This window comes from Schistocerca nitens, chromosome 9, assembly GCF_023898315.1.
Source record: "Schistocerca nitens isolate TAMUIC-IGC-003100 chromosome 9, iqSchNite1.1, whole genome shotgun sequence".
Lineage (NCBI taxonomy): Eukaryota > Metazoa > Arthropoda > Insecta > Orthoptera > Acrididae > Schistocerca > Schistocerca nitens.
The window spans coordinates 260,941,372-260,961,276 of record NC_064622.1 but is presented as its reverse complement, the minus strand read 5'-3'; the positions used below and the strand labels follow the sequence as shown (position 1 = coordinate 260,961,276).

Sequence of the window (19,905 nt, the reverse complement as noted above, 5' to 3'; positions counted from 1 at the left end):
CTGGAACTAGTGAAAAGAGACAGAGGGAGAATGGAAAGAAGAATGGAAAGGAGAAAGAAAGACAGAAATTTGTCATTATTACAAAAAATGTCTAGGAGCCATGTATTAGCACTTTTTTAAAATATGAGTAACTTCAAATAATTCCAGATGCTAATATGATCTACGTACAGTTTACTTTTCACCCTTGCTTTAGGAACATCGTGAACCCGAAAACAAGTCGACAGGGTACCGCATTATATTTCTTTTCTACGCCAGTCTCCGCTACAGCCATGTTATGTGACAGTGAACTGTAGGTAGCACTATGTTCCCACACAAAAGGGTTCATAAAGCAACATTGTGTAGCCCTGATCAGCGTACCTTCAACCAAATTGATCATGTAATTATTGATGGCAGGCGTTCCTCAAACTTACTAGATGTACGAACTTACAGAGGAGATAATGTAGATTCAGACCACTACCTTGTAATTGCGAAACTAAGAGCTCGAATGTCCAATGCAAGAAAAGTCAATGGAACACCTCAGAGTAAGTATATGGTATCGAAGTTAAAAAATGAAGACATCTCTAAAACGTACTCTGAGAAAGTTGCTAAGAATCTTGCATTATACACCTCTAGTGTAAGTGATAACCTGAATAAAGAATGGAACGCTTGCAGGAATGCAGTCATTAAAGCAGCAGGAGAAGTGCTAGGGAAAGAAGGAAAACAACCGAGGAATTCCTGGTTTGATGAAGAATGTAAGAGAATAAGTCAGGAGTAAAATCTGGCACACAGGAAAATGCTTGAGAAATCATACACTCGTTTAGCGCTAAGAAATTATCAAGATAAAAGGAAAAAAAAGAGAAGAAACTGCATCGGAGAAAGAAAAGGGAATGGGAAAGAAAGCAGATTGAAGAACTGGAGACAACTGGAAAAACAAATGATGTTAGAAAATATTATCAGAATATCAATAGTGAAAGAAGACAACCTGTGTAAAAGTAAAAATGGGACACTACTAACCGATGACCAAGAGGTATTGGAGCGTTGGGTAGAGTATTTCAGTGAACTGTTGGATGCTTCAGAGTTCCCTAGTGAAGATATCCCAGTCGCTCCAGAAGATGCTGCCTAAGTGCCTGAACAAAGCGACTGCCCGATTGAAGAACAATAAAGCACCAGGGACTGACAATTTAACATATGAACTATTGAAAGCTGGAGGAATTGAGCTAAATCGTAGGGTCTACAAGATTGTGTGCCTCATCTGGGAAAAGGAAGAGTTACCAGAAGAATGGAATGTAGGGATAGTGTGTCTGGTGCATAAGAAAGGAGATCTATTTGAATGCAGCAACTACAGAGGCATAATACTTTTAAATATTATATGGAAATGAAGTCCCATGCTTCTCTACAGAGCGTAGGGGAACGATGCGGGAGACCCGCACCGCCTTACTAGGCAAGGTCCTAAGGGAGGTGGTTTGCCGTTGCGTTCCTCCGACCGTAATAGGGATGTATGATGATGATGAAGACGACACAACAACACCCAGTCATCTCGAGGCAGGAAAAATTCTTGACCCCGCCGGGAATCGAACCCGGGACCCCGTGCTCGGGAAGCGAGAACGCTACCGCGAGACCACGATATTATATATAAAATACTATCAAATTTCCTGTTTAGTAGACATTCACATATAGCAGATGATATTATTGGAAGCTATCAATGCGGGTTCAGACCAGGAAAGTCAACTGTAAACCAGGTATTTGCTCTCCGATAAATAGTAGAAAAGACCAATGAATCCAATGGTGGTGTGCACCATCTTTTCGTTGACTTTAAATCTGCATATGACGCAATAAACCGGACCAAACTTTATGAGGCAATGCGGTAATTTCGAGTACCTGGAAAATTGGTGCGTTTAATAGAGGTCACCCTAAAATATCCCCAGTGTACCGTGCGAGTGCAGTCAAGACTATCACCTCAGTTTCCCATTCGAACTAGACTAAGGCAAGGAGATGGGCTTTCCTGCCTACTTTTCAACCTAGCGCTTGAAAAAGTGGTACGTGAATCGGGTATCCAGACAAGAGGAACTACTTACTATAAGCCTGTACAATTGCTGGGATATACAGATGACTTGGATTTAATGAGCGTATCACTTAGAGATCTACAAAGTGCATTTTCGGCTCTAAAACTGAGTGCAGTGAATGAGTCTGAGAATTAATTAAGGAAAGACGAAGTATATGTATAATGGCACTAGCCAACCCTTACAACGCACAATAACGCTTGATGGAATGATATTTGAGCGAGTGGTATGTTTCATCTATCTTGTCTCAAAGATAGAAGCACTACTTTTACTGAAATTATGGCTCGCATAAGTGCTTCTAACCGATGCTACTTTGGAATATTGCGACATTTTAAATCTAAGCTTATATCACGAGGGACTAAGGGCCGACTTTACAAAACGCTGATACCCCCAGTACTTACTTATGGCTCAGAAACATGGACAATTACGAAGCACGTTGAAAACAAACTGAGATCACATGAAAGAAGTACAATGAGGAGGATTTTTGGACCTGTATATAAAAATGGGATCTGGAGAAGGCGAAAATATGATGAATTTTATGACTGCTACAGGGAGGACCATGTGGTAAAGTTCATAAAACTGTGCAGACTGAGATGGGCTGGACATGTAATGCGACTCGATGCAACAGATCCCATAAGGAAAGCATGCTGCAGTGAACCTGGAGGAAGAAAAGCAAGAGGACGACCTAGTTTGAGATGGAGTGACGAGGTTGGAGAGGACGCTACCAGAGTCGGTTGCCGTAACTGGAGGTCCACGGCAAAGTGCAGACAGGAATGGCAGAAAATTATTGAGGAGGCCAAGTCCCATCCCGGGATGTAGTGCCAATGGAAGAAGAATAAGTCTCCCCTACAGACAAGAATTCAGATCATAACTTATGCTGGACTAGACCTATTTCAGTTTATTCCTATCCTTGCACTGAGCCGATCCACTCCATCAATGCGTGTTACATCCCTCTACAATGGGCACATATTAGTCAGTTGCGTACTCTCTGTCAATTGTCTCTGAAAAGATGGAAGCTATATTTATTGAAGAAGGCGAATTTCAGCTCATTGCACACTGGCTCGTAGACGGCCCCGACAGACCGCACTCGCACATCTCAATTCATCCTTGATTAAATAAAGCGCATTTTCTAGTAAATTGTATATTGAATACATCTGTTTCCACCCGAAATCTGTCAGACCACATCAATTCAGCTTCGCGAGCCTATCACGACACTTAAATAATTGAAACTTCCTGGCGGATTAAAACTGTGTGCCGGACCGAGACTCGGACTCGGGACCTTCGCCTTTCTCGGGCAAGTGCTCTGCCGATTGAAATACCCAAGCACGACTTACGACCCGTACTCACGGCTTCAGTTCCGCTAGTACCTCGTCTCCTACCTTCCAAACTTCAAGAAGCTCTCCTGCGAACCTTGCGAAACTAGAACTCCTGAAAGAAAGGATATTGCGGAGGTATGGCTGATCCACAGCCTGGGGGATGTTTTCAGAATGAAATTTTCACTCTGAAGCTGTGAGGACGGGTCCTGAGTCGTGCTTCGGTAACTCCGTTAGTAGAGCATTTTCCCGTGAAAGGCAAAGGTCCGAGTTCGAGTCTGGGTCCGGCATAAGGTTTTAATGTGCCAGGAAGTTATATGCCAGCACAGACACCGCTACAGAGTGAAAATTTCATTCTGGAAACTTAAATAATTATTGCGTAAGCTCATAAATCACTGCGTCAATGAAGCGATTGATAAACACTACGGTTACAGTGTGGATGTCCTCTTATACGTAACCGATGCTCGTAAATACGACGACCGTCTGTTCCGTCGCCCCCTTGACTTCACTGTAACACATAATAACGTGAACGACCTCAAGCAATCCGCATTCCATTCTGGCTCCAGAGCGTCACTTGTAAACAACAAGTGGTACGGCTCACTGAATGGCTCAAATGGCTCTGAGCACTATGGGACTTAAATTCTGAGGTCATCAGTCCCCTAGAACTTAGAACTACTTAAACCTAACTAACCTAAGGACATCACACACATCCATGCCCGAGGCAGGATTCGAACCTGCGACCGTAGAGGTCGCGCGGTTCCAGACTGTAGCGCCTAGAACCGTTCGGCCACTTCGGCCGGCGGCTCACTGAAGACTTAGAAGTAGAACAACAGCTAAGTACGAGAGGTTTAGGGTGAAATGTGAAACATAATCAACACATGTTACTCTTGCGCACAACTATTGAACGATGGACTGGATCTCTTCCCTGTTCGCTCCTTGGTAGTCATCACTATCAGTAGGGGCGGGGGAGCGGGCGGGGGTGGGCTGTCAGAGGGAAGCTAGGCAAGGTTAGGTTAGCGTAATCTAGCCTACGTTCCTTGACAAAAGGAAGAGCATTCTTAAATAAAAAAAAAATCCTAAGTCAGTTCCTGTACACCTCGTTTGTTTCAGTTGCTTTCTGTCGAAATACTATTGTTCGTATTTTTAGTGCTAGATCGCATGTTTTCTGTGCAATATGCTGACATGCCGCTGTGCATTCTGATTGCAGATCGGCGCAGCGCTGGGAGGTCCCTGCAAGGCGACCTGAGGATGAAAGACGTCACTGCACCAGGTAGGACACAACTCCACTCTGGCTTTTGTTGTCATTTATTAAAGTAAGAATCGCTCGTTAGCATCTTCGTTTACTATCTTTTCGGACAACAGTGGTATTAAAAAAGTTGAACCAAGTTGAGCTGATGTTCTGTACACCGTGCTTGGTATTGAATGCCATCTGTTCCAGTTGCCTTCTACCGCAATATTGTTACTCGTGTTTTTAGTGCTAGATAGAAAATTTCCTGTGCAACATGCTGATATGCTACTCTGTATTCCCGATTACAGATCGGCGCAGTGCTGGAAGGTCTTTACAGGGCGACATGAGGAAGAGTGACGTTCCCTCACCAGGTATGATAAACTTAACTTGCTTTTTAATATTTTAAAGTAGCAAGTCCCTATGCGTAGGTAATTTAGGATTTCTGGAGATCTTCTGAATTCCATCATAACAGCAGTGCATCTGCACAAGTCAGGTGGCATAATACTTGTTAAAAGCGAAAGTCGCCGGCCGCTGGTGGCCAAGCGGTTCTAGGCGCTACAGTCTGGAACCACGCGACCGCTACGGTCGCAGGTTCGAATCCTGCCTCGGGCATGGATGTGTGTGATGGCCTTAGGTTAGTTAGGTTTAAGTAGTTCTAAGTCGAGGGGACTGATGATCTCAGAGCCACTTGAACCAAAGCGAAAGTCAACGTACTGGGGTAGATCTGATGGAGGCAGATATTATGTTCATGATAGTATTCAATGGGATGTTGACAGGCTTTGTATGATGACTGATCATCCAAGCATAATACTCAGCACTTGAGTACACCAAACCTAAGGTAGAGAAACGCAGCATCCTCAGGTTGTTCCATAGGACGTGTGGAGGATGTGGTTATGAGTCTTCAGTTTCTGTGCAATGTTTAGAAGCAGTTTGCTTTAAATATTAATCAATATAAATTATTGCAGTTGGGTAGGAGGCAGATCCACGAACTATTCAAATTTTAACGGCGTGTTGCTTGACTCAGTCACTTAAATAAATATTTATTTACACATATCAAAAAAAGTTTTGCATCACCCCATTTCCCAGAACTCCTGAAGATAGACGTTGACTGCGCATATTTTACCAAAGACACAGTCCCTTTGACTCCTCAGAGATGTCACTAAACCCGCCCAAAGATGTAAACAACCATGCATGAGCAGCACCTATTAGACGGACGGGGCCGATAGCCGATCAGTTCGTCATTTCATCAGGAAGGAGGTACACGGCTCTTGTTGTCTGTAGCTCAAACACGCCTAGATGGTCAATACCGCGGCTCCATCGCGTCCGCATTGTTACTTTGTGCCAGGAAGGACTCTCAACAAGGGAAGTGTCCAGGCGCCTCGGAGTGAACCAAAGCGATGTTGTTCGGACATGGAGGTACAGAGAGACAGGAACTGTCGACGACATGCCTCGCTCAGGCCGCGCAAAGGCTACTAATGCAGTGGATGACCGCTACCTACGGATTATGGGTTGGAAGGACCCTGACAGCGACGCCAACATGTTGAATAACGCTTTTCGTGCAGCCACAGGACGTCGTGTTTGACTCAAACTGTGCGCAATAGGCTGCATGATGCGCAACTTCACTCCCGACGTCCATCCCAAGGTCCATCTTTGCCACCACGATACCATTAAGCGGGACAGATGGGCCCAACAACATGCCGAATGGACCGCTCAGGATTGGCATCACGTTGTTTTCACCGATGAGTGTCGCATGTGCCTTCAACCAGACAATCGTTGGAGACGTGTTTGGAGGCATCCCGGCTGAACGCCTTAGACACACTGTACAGCGAGTGCAGCAAGGCGGAGGTTCCCTGTGGGGCCGACGTACGCCGCTGATTGTCATGGAAGGCGCCGTAACGGCCGTACGATACGTAAATGCCATCCTCCGACAGATAATGCAACCATATCGACAGCATACTGACGAGGCATTCGTCTTTATGGACGACAATTCGCCCTCCCATCGTCCACATCTTGTGAATAACTTCCTTCAGGAGAACGACATCGCTCGACTAGAGTGGCCAGCATGTTCTCCAGACATGAACCCTATTGAAAATGCCTGGTATGGATTTAAAAGGGCTATTTATGGACGACGTGACACACCAGCCACTCTGAGAGATCCACACCGAATCACCTTTGCGGACTGAGACAATCTGGACCAACAAAACCTTGACGAACTTGCGGATAGTATTGCACGACGAATAGAGACGTGCATCAATGCAAGAGGACGTGCTACTGGGTATTAGAGGTACCGGTGTGTACAGCAGTTTGGACCATAAACCTCTGAAGGTCTCGCTGTTAGATGGTACAACATGCAATGTGTGGGTTTCACGAGCGATACAAGGGCGGAAATGATTTTTATGTTAGTCTCTATTCCAATTTTCTGTACAGGTTCCGGAACTCTCTAAACCGAGGTGATGCAAAACTTTTTTTGATGTGTGTATTTATCGTATGCTTTTGTAAGCACAATATTAAATATAATACAAGCAATAACACGTGTAAATTACAGGGAGGTATTTAAATTTTAATGTAATCAGTTGAGTCATTCATTGTCATCAAAAAATAGTCGAAATTTCCAAGATATGCTCTGTTGGGAGATTTTGTAACAATGACGTATGGTTTGCCTGGCTGCAACACAGCTGCATTTTGGAGATGGAGTCTTACACCACGTATGAAGAAAGTCCACGCTTCTGCCACGATTCGTGCATATCCTTCTGATCGTTGTCCACGTTCTTCGCGATTGGTGGTAAGCAGGGAGTTTTTTTCTGATGCAGGACAAGTTCTGGCAATGTATAGGGCAAGCCTCTGTCCAGTGCCGCTCCCATGAGTCTGTTAAGCTGAACTGAGATGTGTGCACTTCCATGGCTGTTTTCATGGACGGTGTTTTTGATCGAAGCCGGTTTCTTTCTAGGATAGCGACGTATTTGCGTATAGGGAGTTGCGGGTTGCCTTGTATGCGTTTAAACTCACGGAGAAGAGCTTCATTTGGTCGAAGTCCGGGGAGCGGAATGTGGCTCCATATGGACCGCTATTCGACGGGTGTTGATCTCAGTTTACCACCGATAATTCTCATTGTGTTCTTCAGCTGTGCGTCGAGTGTTTGTATGTGTGCGCTCTTGAGGCATACAGGAGCAACATATTCGGCAACAGAGTAAACTATTCCAAGCGATGAAGTGAGCAGATTTTCAGCAGCGGTACCTCAGGTTGTTGCGCACTGCTTATGTAGGATATTGTTCCTAGTTCGTACCTTCACAGCTGTTTTTTCCCGATGCCTTTTGTAGAACAGTGTCCAGCCCAGTGTAACTCCGAGATGTTTTGGATACTGAATGTGGTGAAGTAGACTGTCACGAAAATACACTCCTGGAAATGGAAAAAAGAACACATTGACACCGGTGTGTCAGACCCACCGTACTTGCTCCGGACACTGCGAGAGGGCTGTACAAGCAATGATCACACGCACGGCACAGCGGACACACCAGGAACCGCGGTGTTGGCCGTCGAATGGCGCTAGCTGCGCAGCATTTGTGCACCGCCGCCGTCAGTGTCAGCCAGTTTGCCGTGGCATACGGAGCTCCATCGCAGTCTTTAACACTGGTAGCATGCCGCGACAGCGTGGACGTGAACCGTATGTGCAGTTGACGGATTTTGAGCGAGGGCGTATAGTGGGCATGCGGGAGGCCGGGTGGACGTACCACCGAATTGCTCAACACGTGGGGCGTGAGGTCTCCACAGTACACCGATGTTGTCGCCAGTGGTCGGCGGAAGGTGCACGTGCCCGTCGACCTGGGACCGGACCGCAGCGACGCACGGATGCACGCCAAGACCGTAGGATCCTACGCAGTGCCGTAGGGGACCGCACCGCCACTTCCCAGCAAATTAGGGACACTGTTGCTCCTGGGGTATCGGCGAGGACCATTCGCAACCGTCTCCATGAAGCTGGGCTACGGTCCCGCACACCGTTAGGCCGTCTTCCGCTCACGCCCCAACATCGTGCAGCCCGCCTCCAGTGGTGTCGCGACAGGCGTGAATGGAGGGACGAATGGAGACGTGTCGTCTTCAGCGATGAGAGTCGCTTCTGCCTTGGTGCCAATGATGGTCGTATGCGTGTTTGGCGCCGTGCAGGTGAGCGCCACAATCAGGACTGCATACGACCGAGGCACACAGGGCCAACACCCGGCATCATGGTGTGGGGAGCGATCTCCTACACTGGCCGTACACCACTGGTGATCGTCGAGGGGACACTGAATAGTGCACGGTACATCCAAACCGTCATCGAACACATCGTTCTACCATTCCTAGACCGGCAAGGGAACTTGCTGTTCCAACAGGACAATGCACGTCCGCATGTATCCCGTGCCACCCAACGTGCTCTAGAAGGTGTAAGTCAACTACCCTGGCCAGCAAGATCTCCGGATCTGTCCCCCATTGAGCATGTTTGGGACTGGATGAAGCGTCGTCTCACGCGGTCTGCACGTCCAGCACGAACGCTGGTCCAACTGAGGCGCCAGGTGGAAATGGCATGGCAAGCCGTTCCACAGGACTACATCCAGCATCTCTACGATCGTCTCCATGTGAGAATAGCAGCCTGCATTGCTGCGAAAGGTGGATATACACTGTACTAGTGCCGACATTGTGCATGCTCTGTTGCCTGTGTCTATGTGCCTGTGGTTCTGTCAGTGTGATCATGTGATGTATCTGACCCCAGGAATATGTCAATAAAGTTTCCCCTTCCTGGGACAATGAATTCACGGTGTTCTTATTTCAATTTCCAGGAGTGTAGATCTGGAGTTGACTTTTCATGCTTTCCCGACGGATCTGTTGCAATTACACTTCTCGGGTTTGCCACTGGATCGAATTGTGTGACTCGCACAATATTTCGTCTCTGCAGCTTCTCGACATCATCAGGTGGTGGTAGCTGCTGCTGTCACAGCTGCAAGGCGCGACTGATGATAATCGCGTGGCGGCGTCGAAATTTATCGTGTCGGGAGCAGGCAATACGTGTACTGGGGAAGACCTAGTAGGGGTGCCCACTCAAAGGAACCATCCCGGCATTTGCCTGAAGCGATTTAGGAAAACCACGGGAAACCTAAAACAGTATGGCCGGACGGGGGTTTGAACCGTCGTCCTCCCGAATGCGAACCCACTGTGATAACCACTGGGCCACCTCGCTCGATTTCTTTTCCAGTAGGTCACTTATTATTTTAATCAATGACAATAATATAGGGCTAGTATAAGTAAGTCATTTGTTTTCAGAGTTATATATTTCCATAGGTATTTCGTATACAAATATGACTGATGCACGAATAGAACAGTAAACTCACTGAATTTGCACTGTGCCCAATAGTTGGCGTTACGAGTCCAGTGTCTTCAGAAAATGGGACAAAGCAAGAAAAGAGTTTTAGGGTGTTAGAACACGCGGGACGTTTATCTGTTACAACAGTCAGAAGGAATTATGGAAAAGAACCGGTATGAAAAAGAGCATTGTGTGTTGTTATCGAAAATTTACCCAGAAAAGTGCCGGTCGACCAAATGTGGCAGATGCAGCCCTGGGGAGGGCGAGGGAAAGTTTCGTAAGCAGTCGAAAAAAATCAACGGTCCGCGCAAGCTACGAACTTGGAATACCGCAGCAAACTGTGTGGAAGATTATGCAGGGCAGTTCGGCGACTAAAACCGGTAGGTTAAGGCTTGAGCCTTCAATTTTGCATCACAATGCAGAAAACGTTTGATATATATCGTTTGATATACAGCGACGAAACAACCTTCCAGTTTCCAGATTGAAATTTTCACTCTGCAGCGGAGTGTGCGCTTATATGAAACTTAGTGGCGGCTTAAAGCTGTGTGCCGGACCGAGACACGAACTCGGGACCTTGCCCGCGAGAGGCAAAGGTCCTGTGTTCTAGTCTCGGTCTGCCACACAGTAGGCAAAGGTCCCGAATTCGAGTCTCAGTCTGGCACACAGTTTTAATCTGCTAGGAAGTTTCATATAGGCGCACACTCCGCTGCAGAGTGAAAATTTCATTTTGGAAATATCCCCCAGGCTGTAGCTAAGCCGTGTCTCCGCTGTATCCTTTCCTCCGGAGTGCTAGTTCAGCAACATTCGCAGAAGAGCTTCAGTGAAGTTTGGAAGGTGGGAGACGAGGTACTGGCAGAATTGAGGCTGTGGGGGCGGATCCTGAGTCGTGATTGGGAAGCTCTGATGATAGAGAACTTTGCCGCGAAAGACAAGGATCAGGAAATTTTGATCGCCACAAAATGAGGGCGTGGAGCTTTGAAAATCTTCACGAAGTTTTAACGCATGAACGAGGTTCGCCGAAAGTTAATGTTGTCTGTGCAGTGTCACAGACGAAGCTGTATGGACCGTTTTTCTTCTGTAAGAAGACTGTGATGGGTACCTGTTACCTTGATATGTTGCTATTGCGGTTATATCCACAACAGACTGCTGAGTCAGACAATGTCAGAAAATTTGTCCTCCCAACAAGACGGAGCACCTTCTTAATGGAGCATCGATGTTTGTTGCTACTATACGGCAAAATTCCGCACAGCTTGATTGGGCGTACTGGTGATGATAATGTGGCTCTGTTACCAAGACCCCTTTTGAATTTTTGCTTTTGGGTACACTAAGGACCGTGTTTATGTTCTCCTGTTACAAAGAACAATAGAACAGTTCAAACGGCGCATCACTGCTGGCGCAATGACCATTGAATAGGCTGCTGCTACATAACGTACGGAACGAAGATGACTAGCGCTAAGACGTATGTCATGTGACCACTCATAGAACAGTAGTAGAGTGCAAAGTTGCAAACATGGGTTGTTTACGGTTCTGTTCATGCATCCGTCACATGTATACACGTAATAATTTGAAAAATATAGAGGTCTGAAAACAAATTAATCATTTATAGTAGCTTTGTATTATTAAAATAACGAAATGGATGCTGCACAGAATGAATAACCATGACCACCAATTGAAATGTATATCTTCAGTATATATTTATAGTTTTTACTTTTCAGAAAATCGCGAAACGTTTTAAAGTGCATCGAAAAAGTCTAATGTGCAGTAAAATACCATAGTTGTTGTTCTCGTCTTAATATATTAATATTCTTCTCTCTTTTTCCTTTGTAATTTCACCTCACGTGTCGTGGTGCATGTTTCGAGCTGCCGTTCGATTAGATGATGGCGTATTCGGAAATATACATCGACTTGGTGTAATAAGAAAAGTGTTCATCGTGTCAGGCGATACGTTTCCAATGATCCATGAACCAATATCTGTGCTCTCGTTTTAAATTACTTATTTATTAATTATTTGTCTACGAGGTTCCGTGGGACCATGTGTCCCACATCTATTTGGTTGTGAGACTTCGCTGGTCTCACACAGATATGATTTTATGTATACCAACTGAAGCGCCGAGTGATTATTTATACCAAGGCTGGGAACTGAACCCGGGTTTCCTGCTTACCAGGAAATTGCGTTAGACACCCTGGCGCAGCGATTGACACAACTGCACCGATTACCCTGACGCGCTCCCCTCCTCGGTCCAAATTCTCACTGCCTAATAAGCAGGAGACGCAGGTTCCATTTCCGGTCTTAGTACTCGCAGCTTCAGTCTGTATACATAAAATCGTATCTGTATGAGAGTGGTAAAATCTCTGAAATAGTGTCATTTCATTTGTAGACTATTTGATCAAAAGTACCAGGACACCCCTCAAAACATACGTTTTTCATATTAGGTGCATTGTGCTGCCACCTACTGCCAGGTACTCCATATCAGCGACCTCAGTAGTCATTAGACATCATGAGAGAGCAGAATGGGGCGCTCCGCGGAACTCATGGACTTCGGACGTGGTCAGATGATTGGGTGTCACGTATGTCATACGTCTGTACGCGAGATTTCCACATTCCTAAACATCCCTAGGTCAATTGCTTCCGATGTTATAGTGAAGTGGAAACGTGAAGGGACACGTACAGCACAAAACCGTGCTGGCCGACCACGTCTGTTGACTGACAGAGACCGTCGACAGTTGAAGAGGGTCGTAATGTGTGATAGGCAGACACCTATCCAGACCATCACACAGGAGTTCCAAACTGCATCAGGATCCACTGCAAGTACTATGACAGTTAGGTGAGAGGTGGGAAAACTTGGATTTCATGGTCGAGCGGCTGCTCATAAGCCACAAATCACGCCAGTAAATGCGAAACCACGCCTCGCTTCGTGTAAGGAGCGTAAGCATTGGAGGATTGAACCGTGGAAAAACATTGTGTGGAGTGATGAATCACGGTACTTAATGTGGCAATCCGATGGCAGGGTGTGGGTATGGCGAATGCCCGGCGAACGTCATCTGCCAACGTGTGTAGCGCCAACAGTAAAATTCGGAGGCGTTGGTGTTATGGCGTGGTCGTGTTTTTCATGGAGGGGGCTTCCACCCCTTGTTGTTTTGCGTGGCACTATCACAGCGCAGTCCTACATTGATGTTTTAAGCACCTTATCGTCCGCAGCTCGTGGTCGTGCGGTAGCGTTCTCGCTTCCCACGCCCGGGTTCCCGGGTTCGATTCCCTGCGGGGTCAGGGATTTTCTCTGCCTCGTGATGACTGGGTGTTGTGTGCTGTCCTTAGGTTAGTTAGGTTTAAGTAGTTCTAAGTTCTAGGGGACTGATGACCATAGATGTTAAGTCCCATAGTCCTCAGAGCCATTTGAACCATTTGAAGCACCTTATCGCTTCCCACTGTTGAAGAGCAATTCGGGGATGGCGATTGCATCTTTCAACACGATCGAGCACCTGTACATAATACACGGCCTGTGGCGGAGTGATTACACGACAATAACATCCCAGTAATGCACAGAGTCCTGATCTGAATCCTATAGAACACCTTTGGGATGTTTTGGAACGCCGGCCTCGAGCCGGGCCTCACCGACCGACATCGATACCTTTCCTCAGTGCAGCACTGTGAAGAATGGGCTGTCATTCCCCAAGACACCTTCCAGCACCTGATTGAACGTATGCGAGAGTGGAAGCTGTCATCAAGACTAAGGGTGGGCCAAGACCATACTGAATTCCAGCATTACTGATGGAGGGCGCCACGAACTTGTAAATCATTTTCAGCCAGGTGCCCGGATACTTTTGGTCACATAGTAATTACATGCACCTGGATTTCAGGCTGGATCCCCCATTTACGTTCGATGCTGAGGTGGTATTCCAGAACAACGAGAGCATCGGCAATTTGTTCCTGCGTGAGGGACAGTTTAAAGTAGACTGGAGCGGCAGTCAGAATTTGGATCGAGGAGGAATGTTGTCAAGGTAATTCGTGTAGTTGTGTGAACCGGTGTGCGAGTATGGCTTAGTGGCTAACGCATCTGCCTGGTAAGCAGGAGAACTGCGTCTAGTACAAATTTTCACTCGCCGCTCCAGTCTGTATACATAGAGCTGATACATTGTATACCAAATGCTAATTAAAAATTAATAATAAGTAGTTGAGAAAAATTATCAGGTACTGCGGGGAACTCCTCCGCAGAATGGAGGGAGTGGGCCACCAGGAAATCTTCCAACACTGATTTCAATATTTTTTTTCTCAGCCACTTTATTTCAACTCTGCTGGAAGCTTATTGTAAATGAAACTCGCTAAATAGTGCTCCTGTATATCATTTTTCCATCTAGTTTCCACTGAATGAATTTGCAGTTTCTTCGCAGCGAGTCATTTTCGCCAACGAAAAAATCTAATGACAGAATATACACTGCCGAAAAAAATGTAACAAAGACAAGGCCTTTTTATTGTTAAGTGAAATGACACGTGGTTCATCATTGTAGGTGTATGTGATAAAAAATTCAGACCAAATGAAATACTCATGCCCATTAAAGGGTGCTCAAACAGTCGCATGAGTACACAGTTAACCCTTCTCTGGCGGCAACGCAATCAAAAAGATGCGCAATTGCTTCCTGTGACAGACTGTTCCATATATATCTTGCACCTTTTCTTGCATACTCGGCAATGGTCATTGGAGGCCCTGGAGAACGAGTGAATTCCCGGTTCATCATATTCCATACGTGTTCAATTGGCGGGGTATTTGGTGATTTTGCTGGCCAGTGTAGCAGTTGAACACCGAGAACGTTGGTCGTGGGACGAGTCGATATATAGTTTCCAAAATGCTAATTAAAAAATTGTATATGAATATGCATTGTGCTGCTGAAAAAGCACTTCACTTTCCTGCCGAAGAAATGGCAGTGGCGCAATCATAGCAGCCTGTGCAATGTAGCGGGCACTGAGTACTTTACCCTGCAGAAAAATCAACAGTGATCATGAGTTGTAATTGATGATCCCCACGCCATGAATCCTGGGTGGCACCTGTGCACCGCGGGCAAATGCACTCTGGAATAGACAGCTCACCAAACCTATGCAGTACGTGCGTACTTTCGTCACTAGCATACGGACAGAACCTCTTCTCACCACTGAAGAAAAGAGAGTGCCGTTACACTCTCCTGTTAGTCCGTTCACGACACCAGAGTAGCCATGCCTGGTGGTGTCTGGTGTCAGTGGTTGCCTGACCAGAGACACACGTGATCTTAATCCTGCTGCAAGCAGACGGTTCCCTACGGACCCTGACGACGCAGCAGCTGCAACATGTGTCCGTATTTCGTCCCTGGATGATGTTCAGTCGGCCAACGCTGCTCGCAGAATGAGTCAGTCTTAACGTAAGTCTGCACCACGCTGACGTCCAGAACCTGATCTATAGATGTGGGAATCTTCCAAAGACCTCTGCTGTAAGCTGTGATACATAAACGGTAAATTTGTGCCCTATACCAGGTGCGACAATAAAGTAATGAGACTGATGTGAAAAAAATGTTGCTTACCGTTTTAGTCAAGTTCAGTTTTATCTCCTTCAAAGTAGTTCCCTTCTGATTGCACACACTTTTTCCAGCGCTTCTGCCATTGATGGTGACATTTCTGGAATCTTCTGTAATATCCTCCAAGACCCTCGTCACAGTGTTTTTGACATCTTGTGCTGTTTGAAAATGGTGTCCCTTGACCGCCGTTTTAACTCTTTGAAGTAGAAAAAAGTCGCACGGAACGATATCTGGTGAATAATGTGGCTGTAGTAGCACTGAAATTTGTTTTGAGGTTAAAAATTGCTCTACTGACAGAGCAGTATGGGATGGCGCATTATCGTGATGCAGAATCATACCAAGATCCTCAGTTATTATTAGACGAATCGTTTCTTGACTGGTGTTCAGTTCTTCTGCAATCTTTTTCACAGATAATCTTCGATCAGATCGTACGAGTTCACGCATCCTGGCCAAGTTGACATCCCTCCGTGAGGTTGATGGCCGTCCACTGCGGTATTCATCTTCAACATTCGTTCTGCCTTCACTAAACATTTTATGCCAATCAAAAATTTGAGCTCTTGACATATCCTCCTCTCCAAAAGCCTTCTGAAGCTTACCATAAGTTGTCGTCTCGTTTTCACCCAATGTAACGCAAAAAGAAATGGCATACCGCTGCGCAATATTATGCGGTTCCATTTCTGTGACGAGAGAAACAAACACATGTTAACTTATTACTGCACAACTCGCTACTGAGCAGTTGCATCGCTGTGACGCTTGGACTAGAAGCAGCTTATAGACCAAGGTCAAAGATATTGTGCCTACGCAAGCTTGCAAGGTTGCCACATCTTGCAAAGAAAATCAGTCTCATACCTCGTATGTGCAGCAATCCGTCGATGGGTCCATATAGCTTCCTGCAGGCCCAGAACGGGGCCCCGTTCAAATGGCTGAAGCTGTTCTGTGGGATTGGGGCATGGTTGTACCCTAGAGAGAACTTTGCACACATTATTCACCTCTAAACGCAGCACAATGAGTGCGTGCATGGTCAAAATAGAGGTTGCACAACTGATCGCCGATGATGTACAAGTTATACATCCTAGTACCACTGAGAACAGTCATTGAGTATGTTGTATTTTTTCCAGCAGTTTATGAACAAGGATGGCAGGTTTACAATTCCGAGACACATGAACAACGGCCTAAAAGAAGTTCTAAGATTGACACAGAAATCGAACAGACGATGTCGTTGTGTTAATATGGGAAAACGGAAAGGTCGTCTTCTGTGAAGCCTGTATTCAACAATGCGCTGGATAGTCTGCTTCGAAATACTTGCGCCGGCACCAACTTTGTACTTTGTCGTCAGATCTGCCGCCGATCACGACTGTCTTGCCCTGCACAGCGGGCAAGTCACATTCTGTGAAGAGGCGTGGACATCCAACACACTGTCTCCTACTCGTGGTTTCACTGTCCAGCAACAACGTGTTGTAGATGTTCACGGGAATGGCTCGCGAACAGCCAACCAGTTACGCCGTTTCCGTGATACTCGAGCCCAGACGCCGGGCATTAACGATCTGCTCCGTGTTCAAGACGCTTATGTCAGCGGATTTCTCCATTGGCGATCAGTATTGTCACTAGAGTGATTCGTCACTCGTCTCTGCTCTGATTATATATAAGGAGTAGTCAAATGATACGAGACAATGGAGAAAAACCACGTAAATTTTCTATTATTCCAAAAGTAATCGCCATAACTGATAACACTTTTATTCCACTGTGAGACAAGATGGTCAACGCTTTGCGGGCCCACATGTTGCCAAGGTTGTTTCGACTACGCTACAGCAGCTTCAATGCGAAGCTCTTACGTATCCTCCAGACAATATCGATCTCTCTTCATTCGATTTTCTTATTTCATTCGTGGGGGTCGATTTTCTTCGGAAGAAAACGTGCACATCCAAATATACACTACTGGCCATTAAAATTGCTACACCAAGAAGAAATGCAGATGATAAACGGGTATTCATTGGACAAATATGTTACACTAGAACTGACATGTGATTACATTTTCACACAGTTTGGGTGCATAGATCCTGAGAAATCAGTACCCAGAACAACCACCTCTAGCCGTAATAACGGCCTTGATACGCCTGGGCATTGAGTCAAACAGAACTTGGATGGCGTGTACAGGTACAGCTGCCCATGCAGCTTCAACACGATACCTCAGTTCATCAAGAGTAGTGACTGGCGTATTGTGACGAGCCAGATGCTCGGCCACCATTGACCAGACGTTTTCAATTGGTGAGAGATCTGCAGAATGTGCTGGCCAGGGCAGCAGTCGAACATTTTCTGTATCCAGAAAGGCCCGTACAGGACCTGCAACATGCGGTCGTGTATTATCCTGCTGGGATAATTCGCAGGAATCGAATGAAGGATAGAGCCACGGGTCGTAACACGTCTGAAATGTAACGTCCACTGTTCAAAGTGCCTTCAGTTCGAACAAGAGGTGACCGAGACGTGTAACCAATGGCACCCCATAGCGTCACGCCGGGTGATGCGTCAGTATGGCGATGACGAACACGCTTCCAGTGTGCGTTCACCGCGTTGTCGCCAAACACGGATGCGACCATTATGATTCTGTAAACAGAACCTGGATTCATCCGAAATAATTACGTTTTGCCATTGTGCACCCAGGTTCGTCGTTGAGTACACCATCACAGGCGCTCCTGTCTGTAATGTAGCGTCAAGGGTAAACGCAGCCATGGTCTCCGAGCTGATAGTCCATGCTGCTGCAAACGTCGTCGAACTGTTCGTGCAGATGGTTGTTGTATTTCAAACGTCCCCATCTGTTGACTCAGGGATCGAGACGTGGCTGCACGATCCGTTACGGCCATGCGGATAAGATGCCTGTCACCTCGACTGCTATTGATATGAGGCCGTTGGGATCCAGCACGGCGTTCCGTATTACCCTCCTGAACCCACCGTTTCCATATTCTGCTAACAGTCATTGGATCTCGACCAGCGCGAGCAGGAATGTTGCGATACGATAAAGCGCAACATGTGGTACGCATTTCTCCTCCTTACACGAGGCATCATAACAGCGTTTCACCAGGCAACGCCGGTCAACTGCTGTTTGTGCATGAGAAATCGGTTGGAAACGTTCCTCATGTCAGCACGTTGTAGGTGTCGCCACCGGCGCCAACCTTGTATGAATGCTCTGAAAAGCTAATCATTTGCATATCACAGCGTCTTCTTCCTGTCGGTTAAGTCTCGCGTCTGAACCACCTCATCGTCATGGTGTAGCAATTTCAGTGGCCAGTAGTGTACATTCATACCAGAGGCAACTGCTAATATTATATTTTTCCATGAAAGCGTTGACCGTCTTCTGTCACAATGGAATAAATGTATTTTCAGTTATGGCGATTACTTTTGGAATAGTAAACAGTTTACTTATCTTTTAGGGTTCCGTATCACCATCATTGAAAACGGAACCCTTATAGTATCACTTTGCTGTCCCTCTGTCTGTTTGTCGACTGTTAGAAACCCTTTTTTCCAGCAACGTGCAAATGCATCAAGTACAAATTTATTTGACATACTAAGATTTACGGTCACTTGGCACTGTGAAACATTGAAGCTCCTAAGTCAATACAGTCAAAAGATACGGGAATTTACACCACATATTTAGATAGTTGCGAACTCATTCTTCAAAACCTACAGGGTTGTTGCCAATGACCTAACTTTATGAAGTTTAGCAGTACGGAAAGTTTCACAGCATAAATAGAGGAAAAGGATCTGAAAATTGTTAATTTGTAATTATGAATTATTTAGCAATAAAGGAGACGACTCACCGAAAGACAGAAGCACTGCGTCGTCAACAGGTAGAGAAACAAAAGGTAGAGAGCTTTTCCATAAGCTGTTTTTGATTTTGAAATAAACCTTTTAGTTCAAGCTTTTGCTATCAGCTGATTTCGTCGCCTGGGGCATTTTCAGGCTACCTCTGTCACAGTGAAACACTGTAGCCTCAGAACAACTTACCTTCCACTCCTTTGTGAGGAGGAATCTCCATTTGATGGTGACGTTATCGTAATAGTGGTAACGGGCGCAACGAGAGAGATGTGAATATGAATTACACATGCAAAATGAGAAAAACGCATCGCTTATGTGGATTTTGTCACTATGATGGCGTATGTCACATTAAAAACGTTACTTTCACATTTCAAATAAAATTTCTCATGGCGTGGTCAACATCTTACAGTCACGGCATTTAATTTGGAAAGACAACTTCTCAGACAAGATCGCATTTGCAAATCCTTTATGTACGATGACTGGATTCCCTAAATAGTTATCATCATCTGATAATTTTATATGGTAACTCTGTTTAGCGAAACCGGTCATTATGGATGAAGGTTCTACCAATGCGATATTGGCTGACGAGTTGTCTTTGTTCAGCTTAAATAGTTACAGATCAGCCCTTACCACTCAGTATGAGCA

General features: G+C 45.9%; 1 protein-coding gene across 1 annotated transcript in view; it reads left to right on the top strand.

The window, feature by feature from the left end:
- The window catches only part of LOC126203833 (transient receptor potential channel pyrexia-like), a 281,000-nt gene that overhangs the window by 95,123 nt on the left and 165,972 nt on the right, over positions 1-19,905 (top strand). The window contains exons 2-3 of the mRNA XM_049938202.1: positions 4,560-4,622; positions 4,889-4,951. Of these exons, the coding sequence (XP_049794159.1) occupies positions 4,560-4,622; positions 4,889-4,951 (126 nt within the window). The remainder of the gene's footprint in view (positions 1-4,559; positions 4,623-4,888; positions 4,952-19,905) is intronic.